The sequence below is a fragment of the Stegastes partitus genome, unplaced genomic scaffold, assembly GCF_000690725.1.
Source record: "Stegastes partitus isolate 25-593 unplaced genomic scaffold, Stegastes_partitus-1.0.2 Scaffold1709, whole genome shotgun sequence".
NCBI lineage: Eukaryota > Metazoa > Chordata > Actinopteri > Pomacentridae > Stegastes > Stegastes partitus.
Window position 1 is genome coordinate 9,964 of NW_007579440.1, and position 22,689 is coordinate 32,652.

Below are 22,689 nucleotides of genomic sequence, written 5' to 3' on the forward strand. Positions count from 1 at the left end.
TTCATTTATTATGCAAATTCACACATAGTATCTGCAGAATGTCCTCACAGTGCTTAACTTTAAAGTCCACACAGTTAAAAATGGGCAGTAACTGCATAAGCTGTCACACCCAAAATCTAATATCACTTTTCCCCCTAGAGCTTACATTTCATTTTGGGTGCAACATAAGGATGTAATTGGAGTTGGGAGAGGTGCTTGGGGTGGATGGCGGTCTGAAAGCACATGACCCTTTTACCAGAGACTGGGGTTAACATCCAGCCTCTCATCTGTTGTTAAACTGTGATTGAAAAACTATGATCAAGGTTTGATCATAAGACGTGGTTTTGGTTAACTTTAAATAAATACGTTGACTCTCAAGTGCCCATGGAGTATTTAATTATGAAGGCGTACCAAGCGCACCGTTCTTCCCTGGTTGTAACCAAGATCTACCAGAGTTGAAACCCAACTATGAAAAGTTGAGAAGGGGTGTAATCACTTCAAGAGGAGTTTGAACTGAAACTAGGGCTGCTGTGATTAGTTGGCAAAATCAATGACACTGATGCTGAAAATGTGTGCTTTCAACGAATGAGTGTTTTTTAAATTTTCTCATGAAATACTTCAGTTTATTGTAACAACAGTTTTTCTTCTGTATGACTATGTAATTGTTGATGTGATGTCAATGTTTTTTGGCTGCAGTCAGTCACTGGTTGGAAACATTCAGTGCTCCAGTTTTAGAAAATACAGACTGCAGCAGACATTTTCAACAGAGTCTGACCTGCTTTAGTGTCATTTCCACAGACTCAAGGCTCTAAAAGTATAAAAATTAGAGCTGGGACTTGAACCCATTAATTATGATTAATTAATTACAGAAAAAAAAAAAACAAGTTAAAGTATTGCATTTAGTTCCGTCTTTCTCAGTTCTCTAATTTCTGCCACACAGGTGACACTGATGCACACACTCCAGCTGGTCAATTCATTTGCAGCCCCGAAGAAGATGCACAGGATGCACTGAGTGACATAAGCGCACAAGACAGTTTGGTGAACAGTGAGGGAAGACCAGACCCCATAGCTGTTGTGCGGAAATGGCCTTTGAGTTTTTTCTCATGAAGGCCTAATGCTACGTGTCCACAGGGGCGGTTTTGGCACAATTTGCCAAATTTGCATAAAGTTAAAGTCAAGCCTACTTTATGCGTGGGTGATGCTACGCCTCGTCACTCGAAGCTCCCCACGATGCTCCAGAGCACGATGGGGGTTGTTTCACTACACAATGAATGGGTAGTGAGAATTTGACAGATCCTGTGGACACGTAGAATGAGGCAGCTTGAATAAGAGCATGGTTGTGTGCAAACTGTGAAACAAGGAGTTTTAAGACTTAAAATGTTGAATATAATAGCTATAACTGCACTTTGAGTTTGCACTCATCTGTGAATGTAGTAGACAGATGAAAAATGCACAGATAAATACAGATGGAAAAATAAATGTTTTTGTTTTTTAAGTTCACGTATGTCTATTCACTGATTCAGTCGTCAACCAAAATTTATTTGAACTGTTAACTTTGCTTATTGTGCTTGATTCGATAAAAATGCAATTAATCACGATTAATTAATCACAAAGCCTCTACTTAATTAGATAACATTTTTTAATAGTGTCCCATCACTACTAAAAATACTTGAAATGATCATAAAACAAAAAAGTTTCAATGGCGGACCACAACAGCACAGCACAATGCATGAGCACCTAAAAAGAAAACACACTCTGGAAGATGATTCACCAGAAAAGGCTAAACCACTCAGTTCATCAGTGGGGAGAGCTTTTGAATGTATTTTGTCAATTTTGGGACATGGCCAGTTTGATTTTTTTGGGGGGGGGAAACACTGGTTTAGATTATTGGACGAATTTGTAAAAGAGTTAATACATTATTCAATAGAAAAATAGCCTTTAGTGACAGTCTTAACTGCAAGAGCAGATATTTTGGCAAAAAGAAACTGTCAGTATACATTTTACTGATATGCTCTGTATTCACATATTTGTGACTTGCCAAATACTTAAATTAACAATGGAATTAGCAGAAGACTTTTTCTGGTCATAATCAGATTTGGTGTTTGCTGTAATTTAGTTTTCAATAAAGGTCCTCTTCAGGAAACAGGGTTGATAAAAGAGCACCTGTGGTCAGTCATGATACTTTACAAGTAATCCTTGGTATCAGTTTTAACCTTACCAACTAGCTAATAAAGCAACCTGCTTTTACAGACAGCAACCATGTAAAAAAGTAGCTTAGTAGACACAGGCTTTTAAGGAAATGAACTTTGCTTTGTGTCTTTTGGGTGTGACTTGTGAAAACTTGGTCAAAAAGAAAGAAAGAAACAGAATCATAATGTGTTTTGTGGAGTTTAGCCAAAAAAAAAAAAAAAGTAACAGTGCCAGGGGAAATAGGAAGGAAAGATTTTGCAAATTTAATGCTTCTGCCTGCTCATATCTAAAACAATTAAATTATTAATAACCACATGTGGGATCTCTTTGGTAGAAGTTTAAAAAAAAAATGCAAATACATATATTCCCCTCACTGTTTTATCATTTATCACATCATCTGTTTTTCTGTTGTATCGGAGGGAAAAAAAACACACTCACATTTTCATTAAAAATGCAAAACCGCAAGAGTTCAATTTACGATGTCAATCATTTCACTTCAATCACACTTTAATAGGAACATCAATGTGTGAAACAAATGTAGAAATAGATCTATATGTCTGTGTGCATGAGGGGTCACTGCAGCTGAAGCAGAAAACATTTCAGACTCTGCTTGTAGGCCACAAAACCACTAAAAAAAACTCTGCAGAAGAGTGAGTTAACAAAGGAAACAATGTACACATGGCCTTGAAAGGTTGGAGCATGTGACCACACCTCTGTCAGCAATCATGGATCTTGAACAGGCCTCCACCTGCTCTGTTTTCTCCAAGATGCTGTTGAACATGACAGTCATTATAAACTGTTAAAGAGCATGGGAGCTAGAAATGAGCTTCTTAGGTCTGTACTACTCGCACTTAAATCAGATCTGACTAAAGCCCTACGTTTTATGTGCAATGGTCTGGAAAGTGGAACTGGCTTGTTTAATGAGGAGAGCAACAGTTTGCCGGGGTACATGTTACTGTGTAGTGTGCGCCACAGCTACATCTTGTTGAATGAACGAAGAATGCACTGATGCTGTGTATCCAAAAGTTTCATTTATCTCAGATGTATAAATTCACCACAGAAAAAAGTCCACAACAAATCTATGTGTCTGAGCAATGTGTGCTAGAGACTATGGAAAACTACTGACTGCAATCTTTAAAGGAGTAGGGTTGGGCACTGCTGGAAATTGATACTAGTACTTATCAAATTCATTTTCAGACTGCTTTCATATTATCTGTGTAGGACATGAAAAGAAAAAACAGTGAAAGCAAAAAACAAAAACACCTTGGCAATTTTCTGTGAGAATACTTACGTTTTCAAAAGTCAATAGTTTCACAGAACACAGTTTTAATGTTTGAAACACTACATCTTTTCTGCTTATTCAACTGGCCTGAGACATTAGGGTGGCTTCGTTAAACAATGCCATTTAATGCTCCAGGAAAATGTTTCGTCACATTAGACAAACAGTATCACTACTATGTTTAGCTGCAGTCTAAAGCAAGGATGTGCACAGATATTTTGAGGGGCTGTTGCTCTACCCTGAAAAAAGGGCAACCAGGTTTGAAAAATACTTCACTGAATCATCCAAAATCAAGTAATTAAATATACTCATACACCTCCATAAAGGGATGTCAGGGAATGTCTGGATCATGTAACTGTTGATGAAATTTTCAGAGACAATAATATTAAGACAATGAAAAATGTAATTATAATTAATTGAAGGTGTTTGTTTAGCACTTCATCTCTCTGCTGACTCCTTTTGGACGCCCCTACCTACTGTAATCACATAAAATTGAAAATACATTTAAAACCATGCTTTACATTTTAACCAATCTGAACATCTCAAGTTATCATTTCGTAACAAAAAAAAGAACACGATGTATGCCAGCTACGTCTGCTTCTTGGTTGAAAATTAATCAAAACCTAAATGAAGGATATTCAAGAACACAGCATACATAGCAACATTGCAGTGGGCCTGTGTTGGGTCGCTGTGGGCAAGCCCAAATAAGAGTCACCCAGAAAAAACCTACATAGGGGCTCACAGGTAGAGAAGAATTGAACAACTTATGTGGGCAGGCTGGCAGTAGGCCCATATCTGGTTACACATACAGATACAGATAGTCCACACTGGGGCCCACACAGATTGTCTGTAGGAAAGCCCACACAGAATGTGTCAATGATTATGTCATCCATAATTTACCATTCCACAGAATACTCACCTGGAGCCCCCACACTGTGCCAATACCGAGTTTGGATGGTACAGTGTCACATGAGGGGGTGCATTTTTGGTCTGACTTTAGCAATTCTGTGATACTTGCATTTATGCAATCACAATAGCAAAAATAACACAATATTACTGTTATTTTCCTCCAGAGGGGCAGCTCAACTAAAGAGGGAAATGGAAAGTGGCTCGAGCAACTGTTGCTTGGCCCTGTGCACATCCTTGCCCTGGAGCAATGCTTATCCAGTTGTCCAGAAAAGTGACACTAACAAAAGATTGAAGACTCCTAGTTGAACTACCTCACAAATTGTTTTATGCCTTCTTTACAGGTGAACTGTCACAGACCTTAATACAATCTAAAATCCTTTTACATGCTGCCCCCTGTATTTGAAGCATCTGAGGTATATAAATTATGAACTAAATACAGTAAATTCAACAGTAAAATTTAAGATTTAACTTTTGTTGTATTTTCCCTAACAAACGTAGATACTAGGGCTGCAAGGTTAGCCCCATTGCCTTGCAGCAAGAAGGTCGCCGGTTCGCGTCCCAGTGCAGACACCCGAGATTTTTCTGCGTGGAGTTTGCATGTTCTCCCCGTGCATCGTGGGTTCTCCGGCTTCCTCCCACAAGGTCCAAAAACATGTTGAGGTTAATTGATGATTCTAAATTGTCCGTAGGTGTGAATGTGAGTGTGCTTGGTTGTCTCTGTGTGTAGCCCTGTGATAGACTGGCGACCTGTCCAGGTGTCCCCTGCCTTCACCCTGAGTTGGCTCTGATAGACTCCAGGCCTAAACAATGACAGGAATGATGACAATGATAGTAGTTACATGACATCACTCTGGTTCTATGAGAACCTACAAAATAAACTTCAGATTTACAATCAGCAACTTCAGAGAAAGCATATGAGGATGTTTTGTCGTAATTCTATATTCATTCACACCAAATTGAAAGATGTATTACATTACATTAGACTCCTACAAACCTCAAGTAGATGACAAGGGCTATTTGAAAATTTAGATATTTTTGTTTGTTTTTACAGTAGTAAAAACACAATAAATAAAATGAAAAACAAAACAAAACAAAACAAAAACACTCGACTAAAACTGAAAGCCCTGCAGACTGTTTTACACCCTGTTTTGTATTTCAAAAATGTAGCCATCTTGTTGCATAGAACTGGTATTTGAGCCTGCTGTTCCCTGGCACGTCATACTAAATGATCATTTTAAGAAAAAATACAGACGCATGTGACTAAATGAGGGTTCCATCAGCTGTACAGGCCTCTGTGTTCCTAATCCATGCTTGTCTGTCAGAATAAATATGTAACTGAATGAAGAAAAAAAAAAAGCAAAACAAACTTATTTAAAAAGTGATTTGAAAAAAAACAAAACAAAAACGTGAATGGCATGTGGTTGCCACATCTGTTGTAGTATGTCAAATGCTTTAAGGGTTAAATCTCTATTGATGGCATCTGTATGTGTGTACTTGTCTATGTGAGGTCATATGACATAGCAGCATACAAGAACGCAGAGAACTGAAGGATTGTGTTTTCAGATGGCTGTGAATTAGCTGTGAGTATTGGAATGATAAACTATTGGCCACGGTGGAGGTCAACTGGCCTGAGGCGGCAGGCCACAAAGGACATGTACAAAAATTACAAAGTTATTATGATAAGGATATATTTATATATGTTTACATACAGTATTCCCATATATTAAAAAGCATAATATGAATTATACAAAGAAATAATCATAAAAGTTCACAGTAGCAGTTGTTACACCACCTTAAGTATTCTAACATGGTTGTGACTCACTAGGAGCCACTCAATAAAAGGGAGAGTAACAATAAAACAAGCAAACAAACAAACAAAAAATGAGTGATGTGGAAATAAATTCAACAACAAACACTGCTTGTCTGTGACAATAGGTTCCGAGATCTTGGTTGTTGTGATAAATGAGTGGCAATATGAGTACTACAGACCAAAAGGGAAGAGGAGGTCACACTGAGCTGAAGATGGACAGCATTTTGTTACTGAGGCGGGGAGTTTGTGACTTCCTCTGTCCGCTGTCTTAAATGCACTGGAAGGTGGCAGGCAGGAGGATGTCCCTTACAGAAGCAACTGGTTTAACAAAAGTCAAAGCCATGGAATGTCAAAGAAATGTGAGCTTTAGTGAAGAAAAGCCAAGTGAGTCAGCTTCAGTAAAGGCAGTAACACTGACATTATATAGTGCAAACAAGAAAAGACAGAAAAGTGTTTCTTGTCGCCGCTGTCATGAAACTTAAAAACACAGGTGTAAACCCTTCAGTAGGAGAACATTAAGACATAAAATGGCAAAAAAATAAAATAAAATAAATATCAAAAACTTTTATCAGTGTAAAAAAGTTATCAGGTTATTTGTTTTAACCAAGAGTCTGGCAAAAAAAAGGCCTCAAAAAGTCTTGTCCACAATAGTTCCTTGACGTTTTACAAAGTTAAGTGCCTACTTTGTGGGATCAGGGACCTTGCAGGGTGCTTGAACCCACAAGACTCCCTCAGCTCAGCTCCAGGCAAAGACGGGCCTCATTTTAGACTAGTGACTCCATACTTTCTGCCTGGTCAGACTGATCGGACTGGTCGGACATGGACATCATAGTCTCATTAATGTCCCTGGTCAGAAGACTGGAACCATTCTCCTTGGTGCTGACAAGGCTGAGAAGAGATTTGTATAGGTACTGGTACTGGTTCTGTGAGGCAGAGACAGATTAGGAGAAAGACATGAAGGAGAAAAGAAAGACAGAGAGGAGAACAGGTGAGCAATATATGCACACCATTTGTGTTCTTTATTGGTCCATATCCTGCAGTTAAAGAACTAACAGGTTTGCTGAATAAGGATGCAGCTTGCCTTGTGCACTCACATACATCACAGTCCCAACAGACTGGAGCACAGACTTCCATCATTACCATAAACCATTTGGTATCAGCAGGACAGAAAATCTTGAAAGCAAGAAACTGTGGCATTGCTGTCTTGGCAGATTAGCTCTCAATTTGATGCCTTCTTCTTTGATTTTGATTACTGGTCAGTAGCCATGTTTTAAGCAAGATGTGCAACTCTGGTGGACAAGGTTATAAGAATTTAGTCCTAAATTAAGGATTGATCAAAAATATACAGAGTAAACATACAAGCCATACAACACTATGACCACTTTCACATACAGAAAATAATACTGATAATGTTGCATCAACAGTACTTGTCAAGGTCTGGGATATATGAGATGGTGCACTAACAGTCAGTTCTCATAGTCAAAGTACTGGATGTGTTAAAAAGGGGCAGAAGTAAAGACCTGAGTGCTATTGCTAAATGATGAGGCTTTTAGGGTACTCCTGGTCAGTCATTTGAACCACAGCCACAAGGATTATGGAGGATGTGCTGGAACAAATCTGACCCATGAGAGCCACAACCTGCAACTTACACTTAGGGTGAAACAGCATATTAGGCAGGTCGTCATAATGTTTTGGCTCATCTGTCTATATCTCTGACATCAGTGGATATTCCTGAATTTGACGCTTTAAGACTCACAATGTCTGTGAAGACTCCTGGCCTCATGAGGTTGATCATCTTGGCCACTTGATAGACATTAACGGTGCCCTCGCTTTCCAGCTGCTGCGACAGGGTGGTAAGAGCACACAGCATGCCAGCTGACACTGCTCCCAACCTGACAAAGACCAAACACATAGTTAGGGTCTGAGGTAAGCATGACTATGCACAATAATATTTTTTATAAAAATGCTACAGCAATTGATTCTCCTACATGGCTTCATTACCATACTGTTGAATTTGCCATTTTGCATGTGTAACAATAATGTGGTTGATACTATAATGTTCATCTTGAAGGTGGCCATAGGGGAAAGATCCTAGGGTCATCAAAATGACATATTTTCTGTGCCCAGTGAGTATTTTGGCTTGAAGTTAGAACAGGAGGGGAACCAGTCACCATAGCTACTGTAAACTACTCCAAGCAACAGTTTATCTTTCAGGATAAACTGTCTAAAAATTAAAAGTTTTCCTGAAATTTAAACAATGCTATGCAGAAATAAGCTCCCTCTCTTTATGAGGGCCTGTGCTTCACTTGTGCCTTTGACTATGATGTCTCAATACCACTAGTAACTGCCAAATTTTTTGTTTGTTTGCATTTTTCTTCCTTGTTCTGTGTCTTGTAATTGAAATATTATGCATAAAAACTCACTATCTGCAGGAAAATCACTCAAAATCCTGATGCAGAGGCGCTGTTTGCAATCCATAGCTCTTAGTGTTTGACGCGTCCTTGACAGCAGCTCAGCAAGGGTGAGCAGACCCTTACATATCAGTAATATCCCCACAGAGATTAAAGATTTATTATCAAGTGAATCCAGTGTAGAGCAGCAGTCAGCCTGGTGTGAAGCTCTTAGGAGAACACCAGGTTGCATTCAGAATGTAAAGGGTCTCCCCTTCCATTATCATCTTTGTCAAGAGCGCTGCTTAAACTGCTGCTAACAACCTGCGCTTGGCTAAATAATGAGGACATAGACAATTAGGACACGCTTCTAGCTGACAGTCTCTTAGACATTGCAAGCTTACTGTGTCATAGCAAGTGCTCAATTAGTCACTTTTCTTCTTGAGGATGTAACAAGCAATCCTCATTATTCTAACATATAAATATGAGTAGAACAGTTGCCATTCAAAAACACTAATGTGCGTCAATACTAAAGACACTTTGATTATGCTTAATTGAGTAAAGTTTTGGTTATCTATGGGGGGTGGAGTAATGTCAGTGGGCTGTAACTTGTTGGAATAAAGATGACAGTTTAGAGTGAAACAAGTGGCTTCTCTTCTTGCAGGATACTGAAGTTGCCAGAGTTTAATTCTCTGTTTAAAGACAAAAAACAAAAGACGGATGGATGGAACTGTAATTCAAAGCTGGAGTATGAGTCGAATGAAATCTGTCAACAGTGAAAGCTGGATTTAAATATTAACAGCAGCCCTCCACGCATCAGTGGTCCAAGGGGAGCTAAGGAAATGCATTCTGGGGAAGAAGTTTTAAAAAAGTTGTAAATTTGCCAGCTTGAAGCCAAGTTTCCATCATGTACTGTACAAAACATTACAACTTACAGGAACTGAAGAAGTCAAAGTCTTGCTTGCCAGTGATCTGGCATTTATCTTGTCACACTAAGTAGACAAGGTGAACAGGTACATAGCGCTAAACTCCTTAGCAATACATTGTCTACTAGCCAAGTCAAAAAGCAAGTGAATACCAAACTTGTCTCCCTAAAGTTTGAATAATCAAGTTTAGAGTCCACACTAAGCCCATATGACCTACATAGTCTCATATCTTCTCTCATCCTATTTTCTATACTGGTTATACCATCGTGCGGGCTGACTGAAAGTGTTGTGCTTAGTCTGTGGGCATCTTTGTTCTGCATTAACTTCTCCACTGTTTGCCAACAGCAACCAATGATTGCAGTCGCCAAACAAAGAGAGGGACTGTAGTGTACTCAGGAGCAGCACAACAATTTATTGCTGGCTGCATTTCAAAACAGCACACATAAAATCCAGAGACCCTTTCTTACAGCTGAAAATTTGGTGGGAGACCATGTGAGAAGACAGCTAACCCAAAACCTCAATCCAAATGGAACATCTCCATATCAGATGTTTTCTACAGAATGACCATTTACGGCCCTCTTGGAGTCAACAGGATGTCTCCCACCTCCCAAAAGAACAAATAGTGGTGAAAGACAGTCAATTCTGAGGATAGCCACTTCTCTGGAGAAAAGAAGCAGCATTCTTCACTTTGACCTCCTGACTTTCTTCTCCTCCTACCATCCAGACCTTTCTGTAGAACAGGGGTGGGCAATCCTGGTCCTCGAGAGCCCCTATCCAGTATGTTTTAGATGTTTCCCTCTTCCAACATACCTGATTCAAATGATCAGCCATTCATCAAGCTCTGCAGAAGCCTGATAACAATCCTGATCATGTGAATCAGGTGTGTTGGAAGAGGGACACATCTAAAACAAACTGGATAGGGGCTCTCGGGGACCAGGATTGGGCACCCCTGCTGTAGAAGAGTGAACTAATTGATTTCAAAAAGTGAAATTAAGGAACTCTAACATCACTAGAGTGTTGTCTTCAAAAATCTAGACTCTATAATCCAGGTCATCAGGACCACTGAAGAAGAACACCTGAAAATGCACACAAGTGAGACACTCTTCTCTCTGTCACCGCCAAAGAACATAGAGACTTTTAGCCTAAGCATATACAATCCTGAAGTCTCATTTGTCCTATTGTCGAATGCATACGCTTGTGGTCTTAGTTATATTAGAAAGTTTACTATCATGTATCATTAAAATTCCACAATTTGTATAAATGTTTACACCTTTTATTCTGCATATTCTGATCTCTTGAAACATATGACATAAACATATCTTGTTTGGTATCAACTCTTCAGTGAGATTTCAGATCTGTCATCATTGTACATGTTTACTGGATACTACTATATGTATTTTTAAGAAATGAACTCAAAGTAAGTTCTCAAGGTGTTTGGTCTCTGACCTCTCACAGATAGTGAAGCTCAAGACCACCCCTTGGAATAAACACATCCATGATTGGTTAGATGCTAATTTGAATGGATATCTTTCTTAGTTTTTTTTTTTTTTTTGCTTAGTGCTTTTTGCTTTTTTGTTAGTGTTTTTTGTTTTTTTATTATTGCAAATAGTAAGTTAATTGGTTCTTCTTGTCCAAAACATTTCATTGTGTTAACCTGCATGTGACAAATAAACAAATTTGAATGTGAATCTGAATGGAACTTGAGTTTTTTCTTTGTTTTACCTAAATTGAGGCCTTTTCACAGTTTTTGGGGGACTTTTCCACTGTTAAAATTTTGGACTTTTTGCTCTTTCATTAAGGATTTAAATTTTTATTTTTTTTGTAAACCATTGGGTTTCCTACATTAATGGTTAATACATATTTTGTGTATAATTATTGCCAGTTGTAGTGTGTATTTCATTGTTTGTGAATTGGAGGTGAATGAAATCAGAGTTCATAACTTCTGATTATGAGACTAACCAATACAAATAGATTTTATCATTTATTAATATTCCATATAAATCAAGGGAAACTCTTCACACAGCTATTACATGAGGCAAGTGTGTCGAAGAGGAATGGACACATCCAACAGGTATGAAAGCAGACTCCGGCACACTGTCGAACTTGCAATCATAAATTTAATAATGCAATAGTACTAGACCTTCACCAAGCAAACACTGATTATGAATATTTATTAATTTCATTAATCAGTATTCAATATGAAATACTAAAATTCACTAAATTACTAAAATTCAAACAAGTGCAATTTCATTCATAATGTGTAGTTTACCCAATAAAATGTTATTATGTTTTAAAAGAGTAAAAGAATCAGACTGACTCATCATGGACGATGGTTGGTCCATCTCGTGTGGCCGCCTCCTTTTTAATGATGTTGATGAGCTCAAAAGTGCTGCCGATGGGGGCATGGGGGTTCGGCCACTTGGGACACTGAAAGTGACGAACCTCAAGTACATAGTCATCCTAGTTGCAGGCAGAGAGTAAGGCAGGCAGAGAGAGAGAGAGATGATATTAGAATTCCATCAAACATTTTTGGTTTGGACTTTGATATGACTTGTGGGGTATAACAACAAGATTTCGAACTATGGTGGTTCTAAAAGGGCTGAAACAACATTTATAAAATTCAGTGTGTGTAGTGATGATGAAGATGTTTCAGGATCCCATATGCAGCAAATGACGAAACTCTTACATGTTCTTAGAATGCGTTATGGTTTTGTTGCTCAGAATAGTACAAAGATAGATAATTGTACCTTGACTGCATAACACCTGGTTTTAACCTTGTTCTAAATATACAGTTTCAGTGTCTGTAGTTTTAATTGCAGCTGAGCTACGACTGTCTACACTTACTTCAGTATGGAGACTCTCTCTGCATCTGCTTCATTAAATGACCAACAGAGAACTGCAGCACAGTTGAATAAAAGGCAGCATAAATGTGAATGAGTGTGAGACCAGGACCTTCTCTGGCATCTATTTTTCTCTCTGAGTGACCACTTTACATGAGAAATACAATCTAATTCACAGCACAGCTGTTGTCTTTGATGTATATGGTGAGTTTGTCCCATGGCATTGCAGTTCCAAAATCTGTAGTTTAGTTGTGCAGAGCAGCAGCTTAAAAAAAAAAAACTGCTATAAAGTGGCCGCTGGCTAGCGCTGTCTGTAAAAGGGTTGCATTTCAGTCACTACCCCGTACTCCTTCCATTGTCTGACAACAGAAACAAAAAAAATATGTAATTGAAAACAGCTTTTTGGGTTGAGTTTAGAGCTGTATTAAAATGCAGTTTATGTGAGCACAAAGCAAGAGAGAAGAAAACAAATGGAAAGGGCTGACACTGGCTAAGTTTATGCTGCATCAAAGTACATACAATGACATGAAGACACAGTAACTCACCCAGTCCTTGTTTATTGGTTTCAAATTGCCTTTGACGTTTCAACCATTTTTGATTGCCTCTCAGAATTATAATTTTCACAGAGCTCTGACCTGCAGGCTACAATCAACGGTAACGTAAATCACAATAACTGCACAATGTGTTAACACTAAGGATTTACCTATTGCTGTTGGGACACTAAAAAATGAAAGCAATCTGCTGGATCTTTAGTTTGTCAGATGCTGGGAGAGTATGAAGACCATGGTGGACTGTGAAGGAGCTGCTTTATGAAGGGCTCACAACAGAAGCAGTGAGGCGTGAGGGGGTAGAATTATGGAAATTCTTATTTTGATGACTACTGGTTACCCTGTTTCTATGTAGAAGTTAAATAGATTAGATTAGATTAGATTAGATTGCACATTATTTTTTACCACAAATGGGGTAACTCACTTGTTGCAGCAGTATGGATACAGAGCACAAAAGATAAAGAGCACAAAAAAGTGACAGGAAGAAAAGAGAATAAGCTATAAATAGGAAAAGCTGAGAAATGTAATGCACTAGGGCTACACACACACACACACACTGAAGATCCATATAATGGATACGATGAACTTAAAAAAATATGAAAGATAAATAAAATAGAATAAAATAATAGAATAAATAATTAGTCTTTTTAAAGAAATGTAAAAAAACACACAATCAAAACAGTTTTGTTTTTGTTTTTTTTAAATCAAATGAGGATCTTAAGCTTGCTGTTGTCTATACCAGTGTGTTTAGGGGTGTTCTCTAGGTTTAAAGAAGGTAACAAACTAGGTGACCGATCAGCCAAATGGTTCAGACACTCGATCTAAAATGCCCTTAGCATGAGCCTCTAGAGCAACTCTTGGCCAGCTGGATCTTTACATGTCACTGTCCTGCTCTCTTACCTCACATTCATTATCTGTCTATTGCACTATCCAGATAAAGGCAAAATGCCTTCAAATGCTTTTTAAGGGGAAAAAAAAGAGTTCTCAGGTTGGCTTAACTTGAGTGATGAGATGTCACTGCTTTGTTTTTGCTCACATTGCTCATATTCAGGTAACTTGGAGGAATGTGAGTAGGGCCTGCTCTATTTTCAGTCAAAAACATGGTTTATCTGGAGGCTAAATACATGGATTACACTCAACACTCTTTTCTGACTCACTTTTTAAATCTCATACTGGATGAATTAATCTCTCCCATTTTACTTTCAAATCGAGTTAACGCTCAGCTGGAATTGTCACAGTGTTAATGGCGAGTGAACTGAGAGAATATTAAGTCTGTTATTCCTCCTGTAGCTACCCTTCAAATGGTTCTCTGTTTGCCACTTCCGTCACTGCACCCAGAATTACATTTCAGTCATATGTCAGTCAGACTATAATCAAAGGTAAAGTGAACTTAATTTGTCGTTGTTCATGAGTTTCCATTCTCTCACTTAGAATCAATCACACACAGACACACATCAACCTGTGTAGCTTCCAGGATGAAGTCATGGATGCTGATCTGCTCTTCACTGGACAGACAGAGTTGGTCTTTACTGATAAGGGTGACAGTGAACGCCTCGCAGTTCATGGCCTCCTCCTGACTGGGCCAGTACACAAACTCATCTTCTGCCTACAGAAGAACACACACAGTTTTACTGCTGTGTGAGGCGTCTCAGGATATAATATTTTTACAGCATTCAAGATATTCTTTATGTGGTTTAACGGAACATTGTGATGTGATTACCACCTTTTGTAAACAACAGCACCTTAATCCCAACAATTACATGAAAATAATACAGTTATCTTTAATAACTGTTTTGCAGACCCTGGTAAATTTCTTGTGTCCTGCTTCACACATCTGAAGCATAGAAGTTATACATATGTGAATCTGCAGTGCCAGGATGGTTTACTTTTCCTGAAAAAATGCAATCCCCCGATGTATAATTCAAGACAATACCTTGTTTGATATTTATAGAATGCACTGAAAATTTTCAAACTCAAATTTGAGCTAAGTTCTCAGTTACAAGCTTGTTAAAGGCGATCCAGTGAAATAATGTCCCATCTAATTAAAGTGCACCTTTTGGCCTACTGTACGAGGTGTGTCAGAAAAGTTCCAAAACTGGTGTCACAAAAGATATATTTCAAACCCAAACTACAAACTATGAGGTTTCCCCTTCGAAGTAATCCCTCTGGAGTCTAACACACTGTCCTCGTATGATTGGCAGTTGCTTGTATAAAACAAAAGCTGCCTGTAAAAGTGCATATTGTTTTACTACAGTTCTAAATTTAGGTGGTTCTGTGGTTTGTCAGATCTGATCATATTAGTTTGACTCCTAGTCCCTTTTTAGGTGCAATAGGCAACACTGTTCATGAAGATATTACCTGAATTTTAACTGTGTGCATAAATTCTTATAACATGGGACATTTGCAGTATGCTTCTGGCAACTCAATTCCACATGACATGCTTACATGTGTGGGTGTCTGATGCACAAACCACAATGATGCAACAGAAATTTGCCCCGTGTTTCAGGTATTATGAATCACACATGTGCCAATGAGGTACAGGTGTGCACATGCTCACACACAGTATATGGGTGTGTATGTGGGTGTTTCCTACCAGTCCATGGTTGGCAGGCAGCATCACAATAATTTGTGCATTATGGTCCCAGATCATTCTCCAGAAGTCTTTTGTGGTGTGGGGCAGAGGATGCTGAGTAATGATGAACTCATTACATCGGTAATAACCCTGCAAAAAAAATACATTAAAAAAATAGTCAGAGGGACCTGAGTGAACAATTCACTCTCCACAGGATCAAAGTAAATTACTAGCAAACAGCACATAAAAATTAAACTACCTGTTTTTCAAAAACTTTGCAAACATTTGCATTTATGGTTACTCCTAACTTTAAAGGGCACTACCCCATTTTTACAAGGTACAGAGAGCAGGCTGTGGAAACAGCTGTGGGTTGGGGCAGTGTTTCTTCCACTGCAAGAAGATGCCATAGTGACGAATTTATCTTGGCTTGAGTTTAAGACTTGAAAGTTTCCATTTAAAGCTTGTGTTTAAAAACTAAAGTATGGAGTAGATATTACTGCAAACCAAGACACAATCCAGAACACAAGTTGTGCATAACCTTTTTTGTCTCTGGGTAGACTCGACTTGCTTTGCTGTGGATCTCAGATTTGGATGTCATTATGTCTACTGGACTTGCAGTCAGTTGTGATGTGTTTGGGTCAGTTACATTTTATAAAGGGTCTATGAAGCCTCACATATATTTGAAACTGTGCTGACCAGGCAATTGGACCTACTTTACACCTTTTCAGTTTTGGATGAACAATTTTGGACCCATTGAGATCTCCAGGGAGATGTCTTAAAAATGAGAGCATTATCTGGCAGAGACTACTGGGTTGCATCATATTAAGTGTAAAAACACGTTTTTTTTTGTTTTTTAAAACTTGATCTGTACTATAGTTCACAATATTGCTGCCTGTGTCGCTTTGATTTTGGCAACTTTTGAGTTTTTTTATCCATCAACTTAATGTAAGCAAAAAATATCTGTCTACGTAGCCTGATAAAGGCACAGTCCCTGTTATTCTTATTATTGCTATTATTGTTGTTGTTTTGTTGTTGTTTTTTAACAGAAAATCTTAAAACAAAATTGTATGTGTATTAACTATGATGAGTATTTTAACTCTGAAGTGGTTCTAAATCTGAGGACTGAAACATCAGTGTACCATTATCAAGATCACCACGTGATATGGACTGAGTGTATTTTGACTTGATGTAACCTGCTCTGAATCAAAATGTCAAGCAGAGAGAGGAAAGATTATTGACCAAAGAAGTGGAAGTACTGACCATGATGTAAGAGGCATTAATATAATCAGTGCCTTTGATCCCAGGCAAAGGTGCTAGGCCGACCCTCGCTCGCTCTGCTGCTTACCGAAAGACAAAGAAAGGGTAGGGGTGGGGAGGACAGGCATTTTGGTTTATTTGAACAGACAATCACACTGACAGACCAATCTACAATAAAACAGAATAGACTACTCTGTATTGTATACAACAGATTGAACGTGATGGACGTGGAACCTTCAGGCATCTAGAAATTGTACCCAAGAATGAACCAGACTTGTGGAGGTCCATAGTTCTCTTCTTGATATCTTGGCTGTATTTTTTAGATTTTCCCATCTTGTCACAAAAGGAAGCAGTGTGTTTGAGGTGTGTCTTAAAATACATCCATAGGTGAGCCTCCAGTTAGCTTCAATGTTGTCAATAACCTATCAAAAGCTTCCAAAGCCATGACATCATCATATGGGCTTTCTCAAATAGTTGGAAGGCATAGTAATGTTAGTGTATGTAAAGTTTTGACTTGAAAGTAGTAAAAAATTATCTAAACAATTCTCTCTTATTATTCTGGCATTAAGCAAATAGAAATAATTCTGGTAATCCTAACTGACCTAAAACAGGATAAGTGTAGTCTAATTTAATGTCAGACAGTGAAATAAAAAGGTTATATGTCTTTGTTTACAGTGTATGTAAACTTCTGGTTTCAACTATGTGTGTATAAACAGTCATGGAAAAAATTATTAGACCACCCTTGTTTTCTTCAATTTCTTGTTCATTTTTATGTCTGGTACGACTAAAGGTACATTTATTTGGACAAATATAATGATCACAACAAAAATAGCTCATGAGAGTCTAATTTAAGAGCTGGTATCTAGCCAATTTTCATGGTTTTCTTAATAATAGCCAACATCACTTAAGTTCTTACATCAATAGCTCTGGCATTGTACTTTTGGGCATTCCATGTTTTCTTTTCTGTCTGTTTTAGTCACATGATACACACGGGAGTTAGTACTTGGTTGGATAACCATTGTTTTTGATGACTGCAGCCATGCGTCTCGGCATGCTCTCCATCAGCTTCTGACATTGGTCTGCTGTCACAGCAGCCAATTCCTGTTGCACAAATTCAAAGAAAGAAGACTGTTTTCAAGAGTAGCCCTGTACATGACCTGGTTCATTCGCTCTTCACACAATTGCATTTGCCCTGTTCCACCCATACTGAAACATCCCCAGATCGTCACTGATCCACCCCCATGTTTTACTGTAGGGGCAAGACAGTCTGGTTTGTATGCTTCTCCAGGCGTCCTCCTAACCAGTAAATTCTCTGGAGTCATCATCAACTGAAGCCTGGATTCATCACTGAAGAGAACCTTAGCCCAATCATCAACAGTCCAATCCTTGTCTGCTTTTCGTTGATGAAGGGCTTCTTTCGTGCCCCATGTGACTTCAGACCAACTTCAAGAACTGAATTTTGAACTGTCCTTGCCTAACAAGTCACATTTCTTGACAGTCATTTCTAAAGTCCCTGGAGGTGTGACACAGGAATGAATGAGTGCACGGTCATCTCTTGGGGTAGACAGACATTTCCTGCTGTGACCAGCTAGCAATTTGGCAGTAACATGGTTGGCTTGTTTTCTCTTGGTGTAATGAACAGCTGTCTTGGAGATCTTCAGTTTTTTCTTTTTTTGCCTGTCTGTCACTCATGCTAATTTCCAGCAGTGCCAAGATGGCTGCCTTTGTGGCTTCTTGTAATTCTTTTGTTTTAGGCATTATGTGACAGCTGACAACTTCTGAGTTGTGCTACGGCTTGAATGCAAGCAGGAAGCCACTCTAGGCCTTTGCATGTGTAGTGACATGACATGGCCTCTTATATACCCTGGGAATATAATCAAGCCTAAGCATGTCAAATAGGACATAAAGTATCATGTAATCAGCTGCATTTTTTTTCCATGTTCATTGTATTCTTCAGGTAATGTACCTTTAGTGGTACTGGGCATTAAAATGAACAAGAAATTGAAGAAAACAAGGGTGGTCTAATAATTTTTTCCATACACACACACAAACCAAATTCATAGTGACACAGCTATGAACAAGCAATCTCAGAAGTTCAGTGTAATAAATTTGAGGATCATTAATTTAACTTCATTATTTGAACAATATTACATATACAAGTTAACACTGTATGTACTGTACCAGAGTTTACATGAACCAAATTTTCTTCTGTTGTCCCATGGCATATCACAATTACGCAATAGCAGATAAATACAAATAATACAATGTTACACACAATAGATCATTCACAGCTACATTGCCAGTTGCATTTTTGTGAAACACGCTTGCTTTACAAAATACAATTAAAAATAGTTTTGCCCAAAAGCTCCAAATGGGAAGAAAAGCAAATCATCATACTAACATAACTTTTATTCAACCCATAAATACTCTTTGGTTATGCAACATTTAAAAGGACAAAGGTTGTTACTGGTTCAGTTCGAATAGCTTTGTTGTTTGACTTACCATGTATACATGTTAAGTGTTGCAGTGATATTAAAAAGTTACTGGCAATAGATTAATGGTGGCCTCGTTTTTAAATGCAAAAACATGAAATTACAAAGTGTAGTATTACTATTGACCAGGCCCAGCATACCAAATCTGAGAGTTAGACAAGCCAAAACATACACAAGTGTTTCTCAAGCAAAATCAGAGTCAATATTAGATGCTCTGTAATGAGAGTCTGGTTCTCCTGAATCTCTTGTTTGTGTGATTCAAACTCATCTGTCAGATTAAAACATCCATCCATCCATTTTCTATACACCGCTTAATCCTCATTAGGGTCGCGGGGGTGCTGGAGCCTATCCCAGCTGACTTAGGGCGAAGGCAGGGGACACCCTGGACAGGTCGCCAGTCCATCGCAGGGCCACACTTAGAGACAGACAACCAAGCACACTCACATTCACACCTACGGACAATTTAGAATCACCAATTAACCTCAACATGTTTTTGGACTGTGTGGGAGGAAGCCAGAGAACCCAGAGAGAACCCACGCTGCACGGGGAGAACATGCAAACTCCACGCAGAAACATTACGGTGCCCCCACCGGGACGCGAACCGGCAACCTTCTTGCTGCGAGGCAACAGTGCTACCAACTGCGCCACCTTGCAGCCCCAGATTAAAACATTATGGAAGTATTCGCCCTCATTTTGTATGTGTGACTCTTCTACAATGCAGTAAAAATAACAGATAAGCTACTGTAATTATTGAATATTATAAATATTTTTTAATTGCAACTGGAGGTTGTTTTCCACTACACACTTCATGCTGCTAGTGGCAGTGACATTTCAAATGTAATACGTTTTCACACCAATATAACACTTACATGGCACCAAGGAGGAATTTCGATTTTTCTCTTTGTTGCACTCCTTGTGAGCATTGAAGCATTCGGTAAATCTGGCATTGCAATGAGTTACCAACTGAAACACAAAAGAAAAGGAAATGGAATGTCAAACTTTGGTGTGTCTGTCAAACTTTCAAATGAAAGATCAACTCATTGCACATAGGAAACAGTTTCATTTTCCAAAAACAGCCTTTTTCCAGATCTTTTACAGAACCAGCAGAGAAGGTCACTATTAGTTTGTCCCATAGTGAGCTTGATATAGTTTTGCTACAAATTGTCCCTCTCTACTAATTTTTGTTGCGCTCTACCTTAACACGAACTCAGCGTAAACCAAAACAGCCTTCTCTATGAAGGCTATCTATAAACTAACCTACGGCTGGACAACACCTAATAAAATTCTGTCTTAGGGTAATAGAATTTAACAAGTCTAGGACATGTTTGGCCCATGTTAGCACAAAGAACAGCAGGGAGAGGTAATATATACCTTCCAAAATAGGCCCCCTCCAACCACCACCTCAAACAATCTATTCATACACATTCACACCAGGCAAGGTGGGTGAAGTGTCTTGCCCAAGGACACAAAGACCATGACACAGATTACAGGGCGGGATCGAACCACCAACCTTCTGATCATTGACTGACCAGCACTACCACCTGCGCCACAGCCGCCCACTGACCTGAACTAAACTGAACTGACCAGAGAATCAGAATGAGGAAGTTGCCTTGTTTTTCAGAAACTATATAGTCGAAGCTCGGTGCTAAAGTTATCTGTCATCATGCTGTTTGTCTTCAGAAAAGTGATCCAAGCACCACACATCAAACCCACACATTACAATAATAAAACCTTACAGTGATGAAAACAGACACAAACAGTTTAAAGATTAATAACCCTCACCAATAACAACTATAATCTGAGATTTTTTGCCCCCACAAAATGTTAAGAAAGGGAAAAGTTTGTTTCTTCCAACTTTTTGAACTATTCCCTCTGATGTTTAATACCTGTAGCAGTAGACAGCAGCAGGATCCATGTGTGTCTCCGAAGAGAGAGTTGCACACATTTGCAATATTGAACAACAGTGTTGGCAAAATTGCTAAATTCAGAGATTATCGCAAAGAGAGCATAAAGTGAAGATCAGGCGGCAGGTCACAATGTATAGGCTTACACGTCTTCACATCACACAGCTGTCGCACAAAATCTACTTTGCAGCTTTTATTGTGGGCCAGCATGTATGTATCTTTTGAACTGTATATATGTTGAATTTTATGATTAAATGTACAATACAATGTACTTTTCTCAACAAAAATGCTATTCCTGTACTGCTGTTTTTGAGAATGAATTGAAATGTGTGTTGTGTCTTATTTACCCTTTCATGCAGAACGGTATCTCTCAGTTCTTTGAAAGACTTCAGCAATGTCAGTAGAGTTCACTAACAAAACCTGATAATACCACAGACATCAGTTCACAACAGAAAATCTCCAGCTAAGAACCGAAAAACACACCAAACCAAACTGGCTCAAAGAAATTGTGAAGCAACTACAAGGAAAAACAAAAGCACCACAACAATGACTAAATACAGCATCAAACAAATTGTAATCCAAAGGCATTAAATGTTTCCATAACAAAGACAGGTATTGTTTTGCGAACACACTCCATCAAGTCCAGAGCTTGGACATTACAGCATATGCAATGAATGACCTTTATGTTGCCAAGACTTTAAAAGCAACTATTGTCATATTATACCCAGCACAAGCTAGTGCAGGACAATACGAAAATGTGGCAAGATATGAAAAAAATATATAATTCAAGACTGAATGGTCCATAAATATAAATAATCATTATCAATACATTCATTTACTAGTTACTGATTTGAAGAGAAGCCTACTGATTGGATTTTGTGCAGATATTTTTCATTACGAAGCAAAAAACCTTTGCCTGATCTTGAATTTTAAAATGAAATGATTATAAACTATTTAATTCACAATAATTTAATGTTACTTCTTGACTTTAATAGACTTTGTTGCCCTGTATGTGTCACAATGTTATAAACAAAAGACTAATTTTTACCCAATTTTGGACCTTTGTGCCAAGAAATTCACTTGTGGCCAGTTATGCTGCTAGTGAACTGATGGGTTGCTTTATATGACAGGGTATAATGTCCCTTTACCTTGAACTGTTTCTCCAGACGTGTCGTCCTACTGTGTCCTGATGTGATGTTGTTGAAGTAGCTGTGAAGCTGGCTGGCTGAGACTTCCGTTTCTTTCCCCAAAATGGCTTCTGTCAAGGCATCATGTATGAAGATATACTGTTCCTGGATCAGCCAAAGCATGAAAGAAAAGTCATACATTATTTTAGCTGCTGGTATGTCAGAGCATTGTACACATACACGCATCTTATTTGGTAGGTGGTATGCCAAAGCAACTGAAAATCTGTGATGGGATCAAGTGTCATTTAGAATAGCGTTTAAGGGTTTTCCTCATTTCCACTGATGAAGAAGAGTGAACATTCAGCAAACATGTTGAACATAGATTATCAGGAGCTGCTGTCATAGACGCAAAAGATTCACACTTTAGTAAGGGAAAAATATCAAAATCTGGCAACTAAATCGTTAC

General features: G+C 38.5%; 1 protein-coding gene across 1 annotated transcript in view; it reads right to left on the reverse strand.

Annotated features, from left to right (window-relative positions):
* Positions 1–6,031: 6,031 nt before the first annotated feature.
* LOC103372191 (receptor-type tyrosine-protein phosphatase gamma-like) overlaps positions 6,032–22,689 on the reverse strand; it is a 123,209-nt gene continuing 106,551 nt past the window's right edge. The window contains exons 18-25 of the mRNA XM_008301767.1: positions 22,245–22,388; positions 20,062–20,155; positions 16,704–16,780; positions 15,465–15,593; positions 14,331–14,477; positions 11,801–11,943; positions 7,924–8,059; positions 6,032–7,090 (exon numbers count right to left, since the gene is read on the reverse strand). Coding sequence (XP_008299989.1) covers positions 6,932–7,090; positions 7,924–8,059; positions 11,801–11,943; positions 14,331–14,477; positions 15,465–15,593; positions 16,704–16,780; positions 20,062–20,155; positions 22,245–22,388 — 1,029 coding nt within the window. The 3' untranslated portion in view covers positions 6,032–6,931. The remainder of the gene's footprint in view (positions 7,091–7,923; positions 8,060–11,800; positions 11,944–14,330; positions 14,478–15,464; positions 15,594–16,703; positions 16,781–20,061; positions 20,156–22,244; positions 22,389–22,689) is intronic.